General features: G+C 51.4%; 1 protein-coding gene across 2 annotated transcripts in view; it reads right to left on the minus strand.

The window, feature by feature from the left end:
• Nucleotides 1–16,882, minus strand: part of Rassf5 (Ras association domain family member 5) — a 68,144-nt gene that overhangs the window by 2,441 nt on the left and 48,821 nt on the right. For both annotated transcript variants that reach the window (XM_052736853.1, XM_052736854.1), the window contains 3 exons: nt 2,903–3,013; nt 1,677–1,974; nt 1,039–1,154 (listed from right to left, as the gene is read on the minus strand). In XM_052736853.1, coding sequence (XP_052592813.1) covers nt 1,039–1,154; nt 1,677–1,974; nt 2,903–3,013 — 525 coding nt within the window. The remainder of the gene's footprint in view (nt 1–1,038; nt 1,155–1,676; nt 1,975–2,902; nt 3,014–16,882) is intronic.

Genomic DNA, 16,882 nt, shown 5'->3' on the forward strand with positions numbered 1-16,882 from the left:
GGGGCTTCTCTTTGGTGCTGGCTGTGCTCTCCAGAGGCAGGAGGACACCTCACACTAGCTGTGGACGTCAGGCACCAAACTCGACCCACCTCCTCATGAGCCAGTGTACCACCTGCCAGTCGGCTGTAGCTGGCCAGGCCACCTCCACATGGAGAAGAATTAGACTCCAAGCTCCTGGAGCACGGGAGTATTTATGGAGCGCCTGCTCTAACCCCCACATTCCATGGGGAGAAGGTAAGAAAACCACAGCCATGGAGCCAGCAGCCGCACAGTGGGGACTAGAGCTGGACTCTGGCTCTCCCAACCCCAGGCCCATAGGCCCACAGAGCTCACAGGCTCTCAGTGGCTCACTTTTCCTAACAGACTCTGTTGCAGACTCAAGACCACACTGAGGTGTCCTGGTTGAAATGAGATCCTCAGATCTCCTCTGACTCACCCCCTACCCACCGCCCCCCCCCCAAAAAAAAATCCTGCTCATGCTCAACCTCCACCAAACAGTGTGATAAACACTTAGACCCTCCTCTTTCTGTACCGTGAAGACCACATCCCAAGTACCCTGGGCCTGGCGGCTTACTGCCTGATTTTACCCCATTTTTGCCAGGAGACGGACACTGGTTAGTTAGTCCCCCTTGGAGAAAGGAAGTCCTCATTTTAGGAGAGAAAAATGGTTCAAAAACTGCCTATGCCCAGCAGAACCCAATTGGAAATTGCTGTGCTCAGGCCAGTCTGGGGCAAAACCAACCTGGGCCCAAATAGAGTTTCTCAGGGTATGACTCCCCCTCCCGCGCCCCCATATACCCCCAGCCCCATTTCCATAAAGCAAGTGAAATGCTTTCCACAGACTTGGCCATGTGCAGGTTATAACTTGCTTCATTATGATGTGTCCCATCGATTCTCCTGGGGTAAACACAGCCTGTGGCCCAGCACTCTCCACAGCTCTCTAGCCGGACCACTGCCCTCACCCACGCTGCGCTGTGAGGACGGCGGCCCCCTTCTTTCCCCACCGGGGGCTGGTCTTTACGAAGGGTCCAGACATACCTCTACCTCCCCGGTTTCATTCTCCTTGAGCACAAAGCTGAGGACCTCGGTGTCAGGCCCAGCGAGCAGACGCAGGTAGAGAGGGCAATCAGCAATGGAGAGTTTCTGGAAGAGCACTGGAAACAGAATGGAGGGTTGGGTGGATGCCATCTCACAAGCTATGAGAAGGACAGGACAGGGCAGGGTCCAGGCTTGGTGGGGTGGGCTGGAAATGCACAGGTTGGAGCAGATAACTGGGAATGGACATGTTCTTCTAATGGGCATGAACCTGACAAGACACCGGTAGCTCAGAAGCCTTCCATTCTCGCCTGGCATTCCCGAGGCCCTGCCTCCATTGACTCATCTTCCAAAGGAAGCAGAACAATGGGTGGACTCCTCATTGTAAACATTAGGAGCCCAGAGCATGTCTTTGCTGTGCAGGCATGCATTGGACAGTGGTAGGCATGCGCTGCCTGATCAGGCTCTCTGCTAGTTTCCCTGCCCAGCTGCCATGCTTGGCTCTTCCACGAATCCTAACACCATGTAGATGGCCGTAGCCCTGTTGCCTGGAAGCCCACACTTCCCACCCGGGGCTCGCAGTGGGTTGCTGACTGTGTGGGCACTGGCCGACTGGGGGAAGGGTGGGAGTGCTCTCCTACCTTGTCCATCTTTGTGGATCCGCTTAAAGAGTGCAAACTTCTGTGGGTTGTCCACAACCATGAACTTCTTGAGCAGCCCCTGGATGACCTCGCTGACAGTGGTGGTGCTGCTGATGTGCAGCTGCTTGATGGCGTCGAGTGGCAGGTAGAAGGATGTCCGCTTGTCGGTGGTGGCTGCGGGGTTCACCTCCTTGATGGCATCGTAGATGGACTGTGGCCGGATCCCAGCAGGCACCGTCACGGGCCGTCGGAGTTTCAGATGCACTTTGATGAAGCCCGTGTAGGTACCGTCTTCACTCTGCGAGTAGGAAGCATGTCTTGGTGACTCTGCCTGCCACTCAAGGCTGTCAACTACGGAAGCCTTGATGGGGCCCATTCCAGCCAACCTGTCTGAGTTCCTCCTGAGCTGCTGGAAGTTCAGACACTCTCCTCCAGGGCCAGGAGGTCTGGAGTCCGGTTACCAGAGGAGATTGGTGGGGCTGCTGAGGCTTCCTTCACAGGAAGTTTAGCCTGGCTGCCCCAAACCCTCTACCAGACAGGTGCCAATTGCCTTGTTGAGCACTCACTCACTCTAAAGGCAGAGTCTGCAGGCACCTCTCTACCTCAGAGCTAGGCAGGGGCGTCAAGGTCCTCAGAGGTCCCGCCCACCAAACTCCGGGGCCTCTGACTATAATCTGTTTTCCGGGACACCTGTGTGACTTGGAAGCCCCAAAGAGCCAGTTGCTGCCAGTCTCCAGCAGGGGGCAGGGTTCTTCTAGCATCACCCCTTAAAGACAGCCTCTCTGACCCTGTGCAAGGTCAGGGGTGCTCACCACGCACACTCCACTTCTCTTGCAGAATTCCCCTGGCCAAGGTCTTCCTGGGGACCAAGCCTCCAAGCCCTTGGACACTGTCATTTAATCCCCTAAACACCTCTTTCACTGAAGTCAGGAGAGGTTAAGCTTTTCCCAGAGCGTGAATGGAACAGAGATTGTATCTGGAGTCTATTCTAAAACCCATTCTATTTCTCGGGGTCCCCGAGGCCACAGAAAGCTGGGTCTGGACAAAGGAGAGTGAGCTGCAAGGGAGTCACTTCTTCTGTGGGGAGAGGGGACAGAAGGGATGCTGGCTCGGGAGGGGCGGGCCCTGCTTACCGACTTCATGCCCAGACAGAGAAGACAGCCAGGCAGAGAGGTGGGGTGCGAGGCAGAAGGGATGCTGGGTAGGGAGGGGCAGGCCCTGCTTACCAACTTCATGCCCAGGCAGTGCTTCTCCCGGCTGTTATAGCTGTCAATCTTCTGCTTGATCTCCTGTAGCGTGGGCGGGTGCTGTGTCTCCTCCACTGCCTTACAGACATTCTGGAGCAGAGAGAGAAGTGGAGTGTCACAGGGGCTCTCAGGATATGAAGGGCAGTAAGCTTACCTTGCAAAGGCCTCTCTGGCTAAGAAATCAGTGCCAGCATAAGAACAGTAAGAGGCCAGCCACTCGGTTCGCTCTCAGCCTCAGCTTCACTGCCTTTGAAATGGGAATACCTACCCCCAGACTGGCTGGGAAACCAATGCCAGTGTGCACCGCATGAGTACTGGCTATGAACTCGGTGAGTGGGTAGGACGTCATGTGATCATGTTTGCTATGGGAAAGGTGCTCATAGATGAAAGGTACGAAGACACGGTCTATCTCAAAGAAATAATGATAATGCTGCAGAGAAGTACGAATGCATGTTAGAAGCTGGTAACTCTCAGAATCAGGAAGCAAGGGCACCTGCCCTCCAGTTCAGAGCTCATGTCAGGGGCCAATAAGCTTTGCTCATAACAGGTGAAGGTATGTTTGTTAAATGAATGAACTGGTAGGGACAGGGGGGCTGTAGTCCCCTCTACTAGGGACAGTCAGCATTTACTGAGTACCTCTGTACACTTAAGTACTCAGCCATCTTTGCATCTCACAGACCCAAACTGTGTGATGACTCACTACCCCCATTTTCTAGATGGGAACATCAAGACCAAGGCATTTACCAACTGGTTTGATACCCTCACCAACATGTGCAGAACAGACCAGAAACCCCACACCTGTCCTGCTATGTCCTCTCTGCATCACCATGCTGCATTCTCCTCATATAGTCCCGGTTTCCCCTTCCCGACTCCAGGAAGACGGAGGAATGCAGTTTGAGTGAAGTCCACAGCCCTCGCAGTGCGGTACACGGTGGATTCTGAGAATTATGCCATCTTTTTCAATCAGTTCTCTGGATTTCTCTTGTATTCACTGTCACTTCCCAGTTTTGTCTTCATGCTGCCCTGAGTGGCTTGGATTATGGGAGCTGGTCTGTAAAAATTCTCCCAGAATTATCCCGATCTTAGAAATCCAGCAGACTTAGGGCCAGTTTGGTCACCTCTGGTACCCAGAGGGAGATGGCTTTGACATCATCTGACACCTGCTCTTGGGTTTGGTTGGGGGAATTTTACAACAGGTCCCACATCACACTGCCACCGCCACCACCAGAGCTCGCCCCTGACCTTCCCCTTCAACACACCCATTTTCGGGGTTTCATCACACGGACAGCTTGCCAATGCATCCTCCCACACTCCGATCCCAGAGAGCACAGGGAACTGCAGACTCCACAGTTGCCGGGAGAAGTGGGCACTGCTGAGCCCTTGGCTCCACCTTCCCAGCGCTCCACAGAGGCAAGGCAGCATCCTCTTTCATTAAGGCACTTTCCATAGTCTGCTCCCTGTGCACTCTTCACCCTGGCTCCTGATGGCAACATCACCGTGCTGCGTGTTTCACATGCCTTCTCTGACATACTACCTGTGTTCTTTCTATTGTCTCACACACACACACACACACACACACACGCACACGCACACGCACACGCACACGCACACGCACACGCACGCGCGCGCCCCATGTGCCTGTGCCCCACTGCTAGTGAGTGGCCAAGTGCGAATGAGAATGAAGTCCATCTAAGCCTGGAGTTCTCAGCTGACCATGTGGTCACCCTGGGGCAGCCTTTCTGCTGCAGGGATCAGCTCCCTGGTCACTGCATTTGAACACTGCAGGCCTGGGATGAACAGCTGGGAAATCAAGACCCCACCTGTGGGACGCTCATCTAAGCTGGCCTGATCAGTGCGTCCAGCTCTAGGGGTCCCAGTGGGTCTTGCATCCTCTGCGAAGCTGGCAAGGAGGGACTTCTAACACCTGGAGTGGGAGGGTGCTGGCAGGATGTTGGGGCCTACCAGGATGCCCTCTTCGATCTCTGAATTGGACCTTGCTGGCACCTCTCCTGATTGCTTGACGTGAATAAGCCACGTGGGCCTCACAGGCTGTCTTCATTTATTGTTGACTCGTTCATCCAGGGACTTCCAAACTGGAGTCTCTCATTTGTCCTCACTCTGGGACTCTCCATTCCCAGTCTCCATACACTGGGCACGTACCTACAGACCAGATGTACCTGGCTGTGGCCCTCTCATTTCCAGCCCGAAAGAGCAGCTGTATGGCTGCTGTTTGATACTTCATTCTGCCCATCTCTAAGGCAGGCAGACTGTCATCCCTAGCACATTCTCATATTCATCTACAAAAGAAAAAAAAAAAGAGTGAAGTGATATAAAACTCCAGAAGCCCCTTGGAAGGTCTCAGTTTTCAGGCAACCTCCAGCCACTTCCTTGTTGAAAAAGCAGCTATGTTGTGGCTGCCGAAGGCCTGTTTCCACGCCTACTTTGGACCACAGTGAGTCACAGCTGCCTTGGCCTTAGGTTTCTTCTTCCTGTTCTACTTTTATTCATTACATCAACCCAACTATTCTCTTCCCTTCCCACAAGCCTGGGAAATGATGCAAGTACGTACCCTGAGTACCTTCCAGACAGAGACAGAAGACAGCATCCCTGACCTCAGCATTGGCCTTCGAGTGTGTAGGTGAGCTCCCTCTACCTAGGAGTGCCAGCAGCCTGTGTGTGGCCAATGCTGTGAACCTTCCCATAGAATGTCAGCACCAAATGTCAGCACCCAGTTCACGCTGGCTGCTGCCCACACTGAACCTGCCAGGCAAGACCTAACCTACAGATGGAATGAATCATTTCAAGTAGGCCAACCAGTGAGCCCTGTCCAAGAGCTCAAAATCCACCACCAGCCTGGGAAACACCAGAGATTCTAGACTCTGGGTTCTTAAGCATCTGAACACATTGGAGTCATCTGGGGATTTTCTAGAAATATAGTTTCCTGAACTTTCTCCCCAGAGAGTGCTAATTGGTCTGGGATGTAGCCCAGGAACAAGGATTTTTAGAAATCTCTCAGGTGATTTCAACATGTTTCAGGGTTTATAAACTGTGAGAGACCCTCCCAAGAATTCCATCCTGCTACAGAGCTAATATTTTGGGACCAAAAGATAAATGCTGCCCCCACGCTTTGCTTAAAAGGCAGTATCCACTGTGTGAACAAGTCAACAACTCAGTAATTTTTTTCCAAGGACGAGGCAGCCTCTGATTTCTGTTCACCTTACAGATTCTCAAGCCCTCAAAGTGAAAGAATTGTCTCTCTGGTGACGGGCACAAAGTCAGAAGGCAGGAAGACGGCACTTGTGTCTTGGGGTGCCGGAACATCCACACAGGATGGGGAGCTCTTATGTATCAGTCAATCTAGGTATTAGCCTGTCAGGTGTCTCTCAGCGTTTGTCCATCTCAGGATGTCTGACATGGAATGAGTCACTCTGGCTGAAGCCGGCCGGCATTGACTGAGCTGTTTTAGAATGCCTGGCTCGCCCAGGGTACTGCTGAAAAGCTGCTCTGTCGCCTGTCCTAAGCCATGCCAAAGGCTGCAGCCACTCTAAACTCTTGAAGTTATGGCAGGGTGGGAACAGGACAAGCAAGTAACAAGGCTGCGTGCTAGTGAGGAGCACAGATGCCCCTCCCCAGCGTGATTCTCTAACATCTCTGTTAAAATACCCTTAGCCGGGCGGTGGTGGCACACACGTTTAATCCCAGCACTTGGGAGGCAGAGCCAGGCTGATCTCTGTGAGTTCAAGGCCAGCCTGGTCTACAGAGCGAGATCCAAGACAGGCACCAAAACTACACAGAGAAACCCTGTCTCAAAAAAAACAAAACAAAACAAACCCTGAATGGGCTGGGAGTGATGGCATGTACCTGCAATCCCAGCACTCAGGAGGCAGAGGCAGGATCAGGGCAAATTCAAGGCCAGCCTGGTCTACGTAATGAGCTATCAAGACTGTATCTCAAAACCAAATAAAGTAAAACACGTTCAGCAACCCCAGCACAGAGCAGATTTACCCTAAGTCAAATTGGGCTGTGTTTTATCTCCAAGGCAGCACCACCACTCTGGCCGGTTCTGCCATTGTAATCAATGACAAACAGGGAGTCCTCGGTTTGTTACTCCACTCTAAGGAGGACAGCTCCCAGTGGGGACTGTTGCCTCTAATCCCCAGCTGGGTCCTGGACAGACCAAGAAATCTCCAGTGAAGTTGCCAGAGTGACAGGCGGGCAGAGGAGAGTGTGTCCGCTCTCAGACTTGAACCACACGCACCTCGGGTCTGCTCAGCATTTCACTCCCTTCTTTTCACATGTGTCCGCATGTTCTCCTGGCCCATGCCTTGCATCATCCGGCTCCCGTCTTCCTACCCTGCAGTCTCTTTCCCTGGCCAGGCTTCCCTAACCACTGCTGCCTGAGTGATGATGGTGGTGATCATGCTCCTTCATCACCACCGCCACGTACTGCCATGTATACGCCCACTCCCCTCCACAGCAAGTACATGAAGAAAGTCACCATCATCGCACCCACCTACAGTTGGAGAAAGTGAGCCACAGCCAGACTGCGGCTAAGCTTCTCGACAGCCATGCCTTCTCGAGTTTATCTACTTCCTGCTTCCACGCACCTCCAGTGCTGGTTCCCTGTCTCTCCTGGATGGAAGCGCCTTCCCGACCAGGGCTATATGATTTCATTCCTTCTGTGCCCATCAGCACTGGGCACGAAGAAGATAAGGAACCCTTGCTGAAGAACCTTCGCTGGTCCCTCCCTGGCTGCAGGGGGCAAGGGTCTCCACTTCTCTAAGGAGCTATGATGGGTCTGGGACTTAAATGTAGTCTGCATTCTGTGAGTGAAGGCATCATGCCTGTCTTGTCCATCGTGGAATCCCAGAGCCTTGGCCCTGCTCAGCACACAGTAGGGCTCGGTAAGTACCTGGGGGATGGACAGTGTATATTTGGCTTTGGACTCCCATTCCCAATTTTGTAACCTTGAGAGAATCGGAGAACCTCCAAATCTTGGTGGTTTCTTCTATAAATTTGGGATCAAAACAAACCCTTTATCACTCAGGATTGACATAAAAGTCAAATTAAGGGAGACATGGGTTCAAAGGTGTTTTAGAAATCACCAAACCCAACCAGGGGCTATATTGTCATTTTCACTCCAGGAAAAACAAGCCTTTCCATCTAAGCCAACTTCATTTCTCACTGTCCTTGACCACTTCTCCTAGCTTAGCCATACATCCTTAGAGTTCATTCATTCCTTTCTCAACACAGGCAGCGGGCAGACATTTTCTATGGAGGTTCAGGTAGCACACACTGGGCTTCGGAGGCCACGGTCTGTTGCATCTATTCGCCTCCACCCTTGTAACACAGAGGCAGCCACAGAATGAGGGCAGCTGTGGCCCAAGCAAACTTGCTTTGTGCAATGTACCTATGAGCAGGGAAGCTCGCTTTGTGCAATGTGCCCATGGGTGGTAGTTTGCTCCACAGTGATGCTTGCGCAGTTTCCCTCCCTAGAATACACACGCCTCCCCCCCCCTTGGTTCCATCTCCTCCGTATGGTGCCCAGGGTGGTCTCTCATCCTCTGGACCCTGAATGTATCGGATGTGTGACATTTCAATTCTCCAGTGAAGGAAAGCATATGCCCTTCTATCCAGTCTCCTCTAAGTCATGCTTCCTGTGTGTTTTTTTTCTTCCTGCTGATGTAATAAAACAGCCCGACAAAAGCAACTTGAGGAAGAAAGGGTTGTTCTGGCTTGCCGTTCCAGGCCATAGTCTGTCGCAGTGGAGGAGTCATGGTGGCAGGGGCTTGAGGGACGGTGTGTGTATTGCATCCATAGTCAGGACAGAACCATGAATGGCACTCACACACCGGTGCTCAGGTTGCTCCTCTACATCATCATCATCATCATCATCATCATCATCATCATCATCATTCTTGAGACAGGGTAGCTCTGGCCTGGCTGGCCTGGAACTCACTATGAGGCCAGGCTCACAGAAATCCACCTGCTTCTGCCTCCTGGGTCTAGGATTGAAGGTGTACCCCTCCAGAGAGGCCAGAATCCTTTAATCGGGGAGTGGTGCCACCCAGCGATGGGCCTTCCCATCCCAATTACGGTTATCAAGATTCCCCCCCCCCCCCCCATGCCCAGAAGCTCATCTTCCAGGAGATTCTGACTTCTGTCAAGTTAACACCGTCCTACTGTTTCCTGTCAGTCTCCTCACACCACCGGTTGTGGGCTGCTCTAACTCCACTCTCACTTAATGGAAACTCTATAGGCAAAGGCTTGGCCATTTCCCTGGAGCTCCTCTCCTCCCTTCCTGACAGGAGGCAGAGGAGGCTGACGCAGGGATGAGAGTGAGTGGCGAGGCACACGGGCTCAGGGCCTCACTCTCCAATACCAGTCCAGAGTCTCCAAGCCTCAGATGCCTCGTGCAGCAAAGCTGCAGGTTACCATACGTCACAGATCGCTGCAGCTGCTGGCAGATGTTAAATCCGCACTGCAAGGACACATGGAGGAACGTTCGGACCCTGTGTGGCTTCATTCAGCCTTTGCTTAGGAGCATACTGATTGTGTTGTTTACAGGATATCTCACATCCATTAATCCAGTATTCCCTGGATGAGACAGACTTTATGCTGGATGCTTAAGTTTCTCTGGTACCCACTGCTGGGCTCAGCTAATAAGTAGTTGACCTCCAAAGAGGTAGCAGAGAAAAACACCTGCTGATGAGGTGTCAGGGAGGCTAAAGCAGCTGGAGGAAGAGTCCCAGCACAGAGTCCACTAGCCATGGATCCCACGCAGCCAAGCCCAAGAGCACCTCACTCTGCCCTGCACCCTAAGGGTTCACTGCCAAGAGCATGTGGGCTGCCTGGGGCTTCAGACTTGGTCTGGCCTACTTCTTGGTAGCTTGCTGATAAGAAGGAATACAATACCATCAAATGACCTGTGACCTACGACAGGCCACTTCCCCTCTCAGAGAGTCCTAGTTTCCTCATCTGCCAAATCATGAAGTGAACCAGAGAAACAAAGGCCCACCACAGGGCTAGGTTGGATACAAGATAGGGAGGGCTTTCGTCACTACTTCCTCCTCTCTTTCAGAGAACTGGGTGTGGGGCTGAAGGCCTGCAGGACAGCTGGGTCCCTCTGAATTGCGTCAGTAACCGTGGTCCAGAGGAGCAAGAGCCACCCCTCCCCTCCGCGGCTCTGCTCGGTCTTGCCACCTGCTTTCTCTTTGTGTCAGCCAGACCTCGCCTCAGCCAAGCTCAAACAGCTCTTCATTTCCTCTCCCTCATCAGCAACAATTGTCAGACCCCTGCGTGGAGAGCTCTAAGCCCCAGCCAGGGAGAGAGCTGCAGGCAGGAACCAAACAAAGGGCCATGCAGAGGCCCTCCAGGCCCAGCCCGAGTTTCTGTTGCACTTGCCCTGAATGGGAACCTGGGGTTGGGGAAGGGCAGACACCCATCTGTCCAGGCCGCATTTAAAATGCCCTGATCAATATACAAGCACAGGACAGGTCCCTTTGTGACAGCCTCCACCAAATACAAAGCAGACTCTTCAGTGAGATGCATGTTCTGGAATGGTTCCTCTGTCCTATCCACGGCAGTATAAGGGTTCATTCCTGTCCATTTGTTACCTGACCATGGCTCCCAAAAGGACTAGAAATTCCTAGACTGTGCTCTCCAATGGGTCACAAGCAGCAGAGTGGGCAGGGGCTCCATCACAGAGCCATGCCTGAGCAGAGACGTGTGGGATCCAACTGGCTCCAGAGTGGGCAGTGGAGACACAGGATACAGGAAGTGGGTGAGAAACTGGAAAGAGAATGAAGTCTCCAGAGACAGATGGCAGCAGTCAGCTGGCAGGGACCAATGGACAGGAACCTATGGACAGGAACCTACCGACAGGAACCTACCGACAGGAACCTACCGACAGGAACCTACTGACATACCTCTGGGTTGAAGACTAGCAAAGGTACCCTGGGAGATGAAACAGACTGGTGTGACCCCTATCTCTGGGAGGCCACATATCATACAAAGAAGGAAGGCAGAAATACATGCACTATGACACAAAAGGGCTCAGAGCGACTGGACATCAGTGACTGGCTTTCAGGAAGCCCTAATGAGCAGCAATGTGACGAGAGTCATCTTGGTGAAGATCCCAGAGGACCAGCATGTCCCCCACCACTCCCGTCTCTCTTTTGGGTCTGCAGGAGCAACCCACCTGACTTGTTCAGGACCAGAGGATAGTAGCTCCATACAGAAGGCCTGGGGAGCCCCAGCTCCAGGCACTGCTCTGGGGGCTTCACGGCATTATTGACCCCTCAAAATAACTTGAGTGCTACACCCAGAGTACCTGCGCTTTGCCTCTGGATCACACCGTCCATGTTAGGCCACAGATTGGCCTTTGCTTTCAATTCTGCAAATATCAGAAAGTCAATTTCATGGAGGCTTATGACATGTAGTTTGTACACACAATTTGTTGTGTAGCGTAATCGAGAAGGCCATGCCTCGAAATGCCTCACTTGTTGCAAGTACAGTGAAAACTGACAACCTTCAGCTGGTCTGTGGCCGCAGAACCAGCTACAGCAGCGACTAGTCTGGCAAGACAAAAGAAAGCTGGGTCAGTGGGGGCTGACCCAGTCTGAGAGTTCTCTTTCCGTTAACCTGGACCCCTGACAGGCTACATCATGGTTTTCCAAAGTCCTAAGTACTTTTGTGACTGACAGGTCTTATCGTCCATAAAAATCTGTTGAAAGCTCTAATTGATGATCTCATCAGTATAACACCTATGTTAACACCCTGCGTTAAAGCAGCCTGGGCTGGGGAGATGGCCTGATCAGGAAAGTGCCTGCTGTGCAGACATGAGACCTGAGTTCAGATCCCCAGCACCCAGGGCAAGGCCGGGCTCAGTGGCACCTATGTAACTGTAGCACTTGCAGAGACAGGTGACCCTTGGAGCTCCCACTGGACAGTCAGAAACCAAGACAGACACCCGCCATTGACCTGACCTCCACACGCACACACTTGCATGTGTACTTACATGTACACACACCCACATTAATCCATTCGTTCACGTTGCTCGGGCAACATGGCAAGACCCCGTTGCAAAATAAATAATACGAATCCACTGCCAATGACTTATAAAGGGTTGGTATACAGATATATAAAGACCTCCAGCAGCTCAACAAAAATGTGAACAATCTGGTCAAAAATGGAAAGAGCTCGAGTGGCATTTCTTCAAGAAAATATAAATGTTCAATAAGAACATGAAGTATGCCTAGTATCACAAAGTGTTGGGGGAAACATCAAAATCACAACCAAACTCCACTTTATTCGCATTGACTGTTTCTGAGGTACACATTGTTGGATGTGGACTCTGTCCAGGAGTAAACGGCCATCCTAGTTGGCTCCCTGCTGCTGTGATAAAACACTGACCAAACCAACTTGGAGAGGAAGGAGTTTATTTTGGCTTACAGGTTACGATCCATCATCAGGGGGACCAAGGCAGGCACCCAAGGCAGGAGCTGAAGCAGAAACCACAGAGGAGCACTGCTCACCGGCTTGCTTCTAGACTAGTGTTTGGCTGCCTTTCCTTTCTTGCTTTCTTGAGACAGGGTTTCTCTGTGTAGCTTTGCCCCTTTCCTGGAACTCACTCTAGCCCAGGTGGGCCTCGAACTCACAGAGATCCTCCTGCCTCTGCCTCCCGGGTGCTGGGATTAAAGGCGTGCGCCACCCCCGCCGCCCAGCTTGGCTGCCTTTCTTATACAGCCCAGACCCGCCTGCCTAGAGATGGCACTGCCCACAGTGGACAACACCAATGAGCAATCAAGAAAATACCCCACAGCCTTGTCTCTAGGCCAGTCTGATGGAGGCAATTCTCAACTGAGGGCCCCTCTTCCCAGGTATGCCAGGTTAACGAGCAAGATCAGCCACCTCGACGGTGAGTGTAAATTAGAGAAGGGACTGTGGAGACAGTATAGTGATTTGTCAAAAGACTGACCTAGAATCACCTAGGGCTTAGCAAACGAAAGCAGGCTGAACAACACAGGAAGAAGGCACCTGAGGGTCCACTGGCAGGAGAGTAGATGTGTAAAATGTGGACCAGACCTACAGTGCAATACTTTTTAGCCTTGAGAAGGAAGAACATTCTGGCAATGCTGTCCCGTGGGTAAACCTTGAAAACACTATGCTCAGTGGGATAAGCTGGACCCAAGAAGACACACCCTGGTAGAGTCCACTCACCCTCAGTTCCTAGAGTAATTAAACAGGTACGGAGTTTCAGTTTGGGTAAAGGCTTGGGGCCAGGGACCCAGCAGTAAGGCATCTGCTTATCATGCACAGGGTCCTAGGTTTAGCCTGCTAAAGTTCCAGAAATGGATGTGGTGATAGTTGAATATCATGGCATGCTCCAGAACCGTATGTACATTTAGGAGTCGTTGATGGTAAATTTTATGTGTATTTCACTAGAGTGCCACAGGCATCACTTCCTGATAGAGTGCCTGCCTGGTATGCACAGGCCCTGGGTTCGCTCCCCAGTGCTGCAAAATCAATCAATAATGGAAAGTAAAAGACGATTCAGAGAGCGTGGAGATCTGGAGGCCTTTATGTGGGTTTACATTGTTTGCATAAAGTTGTGAGTTGCTCTTCCATTCCATACTTCAGACATGTTAGGGGTCAAGCTAGTTCCTAAGCAAGCTGGGCCCCATCCTGAACCCTCCAGATTCAGCCTCCTTTCCTATGACCAGGCTCCTGCTCGGGTTGTGGCTCCCAACTGGACATAGATCAGATGTTCCAAGGTGGTAAAGAAGCACAGGACAGAGGCAAAGGGACTTCAGTGGCGAGCCAGTTCCAACCCAGCGTGCTCACGCTTGCTAGGAGAGGGGCATCTCGGGCCTTGTACAGCTGCTGGGACAGACTGACGCTCTGCTGCCTGCTGGTGGGTGTACAGTCCTCCCTGAGTCCCCTCACCTGGAGCCCGAGTCTTTCTCCAGCATGTGGGCCGAGGGCTTTCAGGCTCGGTCCCTCGGCTTCCATAAGGGTAGACCGAGCCAGCCATGAGGAGAGGAAACAGAGACCCCAGATAAAGGCAGATCTGGGGTTTCCACACAGGAAGCTCCAAGGGGCCACATCGTCTACAGATCGGGGTTACCTGACAAGTTGAGAGGAGAAGGAAGCCTCCCAGGCTGGGCCTGTTAAGTGTCTCATGTTCTGGAGAGCTCAATCCAGAGCGCAGCCTGACGGTAAGAAACAAGGGCTCAGAATCTTTCTTCCTAAACTGTAGGCGGAGGTAGATGTTAGATGTTCCATAAATGGAAACTGGTAAAACCCAGCTCAGTCAACACAAGCAGTCTAATCTTACAAAGAAAGAGGATCCGGAGGGGGGCGCTGGCACACAGAGCAAGGGGTGGCCTGGCCCCAGTTCTGAGAGTGGGCAGGATGGCTAAGGCCAGGTGGTTCTGGAAGAAAGGACCCATGCCAGCATTCAGGTCCTCTTCCCGATATCACTTTAGCGGGAATCCTTACAACTTAAACAATTAGGGGCTCACGATCTAGGTTCCTTCCCTCTCAGACCGAGGAGGGAAGAAGGGTCTAATTCCCACAGAAACAGAGGCGAGGCTTTCGCAGAAGCAAACCAAAGGCTGACTTACACCACAGGTGCACGTGCTGGGAAGGACTAGATGAAGGCCCTGAGCCTGAGTGACTTGGCTGCTGCCTCAGTCAGTGGCCGGGGCTGGGATGAGCAGGACTCTGCTGACAGTTCTGGCCACCATCCTATCAGCCCAGGTGCTAGGAAAGATCTCAAAGGCTGTCACAAGGTTCCCATAGCCTGGAGATAAGCACAGCACGCTGTGATGAGATTAAAGGGGAGCCTGTAAGGGGGGGGGGGGCGGGCCAGGGAGCCTGGCTCTGCTGTTCTATCTGCTGATCTGGTTGACTGGGCATAAATTATTTTACCATTAAGGTAAAAATGACTTACAATTAGTTTCCAGCCTAGGAACTTCTAGGGAATCTGTGGTAGGTACTCAGATTGCATTCCTCCTGGAGAAATCCCTGAAATGGTATGTATTTCCTGAATAGGTGCCTCCTAGACTTCAGAGTTATCTGAAAGTCACCTGAGGAGAATATTAATGCAGTTCTAGGGTCCTACCTGCAAAGATTCGGAGGCCAAGTCTCTATTTCCAAAAACTGGCTCAAAGAGTAATCCCTATGCAGGTGGCAGGCCCCCCCCCCCCCACCTCTTCAGAGGCCCAGAGAAGTGTTAAATATGGAGATTAAAGTCATCTGTCCTCACCAGGGCTCCCAGGCAGAAGGGGGTCAGAGGTCACACTTTTTACTGAGAAAGTGTGAACAGAGGTTCCAAGGTTCAGAGAGGGAGGCAGGAGGAGCATGGGAGAGACAGCTAAGACTTTCACACACACTCCATGTCCCAGTCTTCCTCGTGGTTAGGTGTGGCCTGGTGACAGTTCCAGCAAATGTCAAATGGGTATAAAAAACAAATTGTAGCCGGGCGGTGGTGGCGCACGCCTTTAATCCCAGCACTCGGGAGGCAGAGCCAGGCGGATCTCTGTGAGTTCGAGGCCAGCCTGGTCTCCAAAGCGAGTTCCAGGAGAGGCGCAAAGCTACACAGAGAAACCCTGTCTCGAAAAACCAAAAAAAAAAAAAAAACAAATTGTAGGTAGATCTCTGTGAGTTTGAGGCCAGCCTAATCTACCAAGTGACTTCCAGGACAGCCAAGGTTATACAGGGAAACCCTGTTTCAAACAAAAAGAAAAACAAAAAACAAAACACGCAAACACAAAAATAAAGCAAAACAAACAAAACAAAAAAGAAATAGGAAAAAATTATATTTTAAAATATATATACACAATATATGCAAGTCTATATGTATACACATAAATATACAGTGAAGTTATGTCACTTGGGTCATAATGCTCTCTGCAAGAGCCGTAGACTCTCTAACAAACCCCAGTGCCAGGCATGGGACATCTGGCTTTGAGTTGTTGGTGAAGGAAGTTGAAGAGACTCCCAAAATGATATAGGGCATTGCTGTTGCCTTGGTCGCCTCCCAGAACTTGGAGGTAAGACCCCATTGCTGAATCAGTGTCATCTATAAACGGCATTCTAGAATGTACCCTTATACCACAGATAAGTGTAGCTTTCTCCTCTCATTAAAGATGACTCTTTTTGCAGCAGATGGAGAGTACTACAAACATCACAGACAGTGAAAATTCAGGGAACAGTAGGCTGTGGGGTGCCCAGCCACAGGTGACACAGCTACAACCCCTAGACCTAAGGATCCAGGGGCATCGTGGAAGAATAGATGGAAAGATTGTGAGAACCAGAAGTCCAAGGCCTCTGCTGGGAGAGTGTGCCAATGTATATGAACACATGAAATATATATTGCACTCATGAAATCTCAAAATATGGTCTGCCTAAACAAGACCTGTACAATGATAACACCAACTGACATGCCAAATGGATGGGGGAGATCTTAGAAGGCCCCACTCCTACATGAAGGCAATTAATGGCTGTTGAGAGAAAGAAAAATTGTCTTCTCCAGGGACCAGTGCCCCATAGGCTACCCATTCCCAAGTGGTCAGTCCTAAACAAATGCACATATGAACAGTAAATGGACCCAGCGGGCTGTATTTATATATACGTGTGTGTGTGTGTGTGTGTGTGTGTGTGTGTGTGTGTGTGTGTGTGTGTGTGTATGTTTGTAGATGGCAACAAAGAAGAGGTCATGAACCTGAGAGAGAATGGGGATCACGGGAGGGGATGGAGTGGGGACAGGGAGGGATGAAAATTATGTAAATATGGTACTCACGTATGAAATTATTATTATTTTTTTATTTTTTGGTTTTTTTGAGACAGGGTTTCTCTGTGTAGTTTTGGTGCCTGTCCTGGATCTTGCTCTGTAGACCAGGCTGGCCTCGAACTCACAAAGACCCACCTGGCTCTGCCTCCCGAGTTCTGGGA

Source organism: Peromyscus californicus, unplaced genomic scaffold (genome assembly GCF_007827085.1).
Source record: "Peromyscus californicus insignis strain IS unplaced genomic scaffold, ASM782708v3 Scaffold_14__1_contigs__length_90479793_seg_2, whole genome shotgun sequence".
NCBI lineage: Eukaryota > Metazoa > Chordata > Mammalia > Rodentia > Cricetidae > Peromyscus > Peromyscus californicus.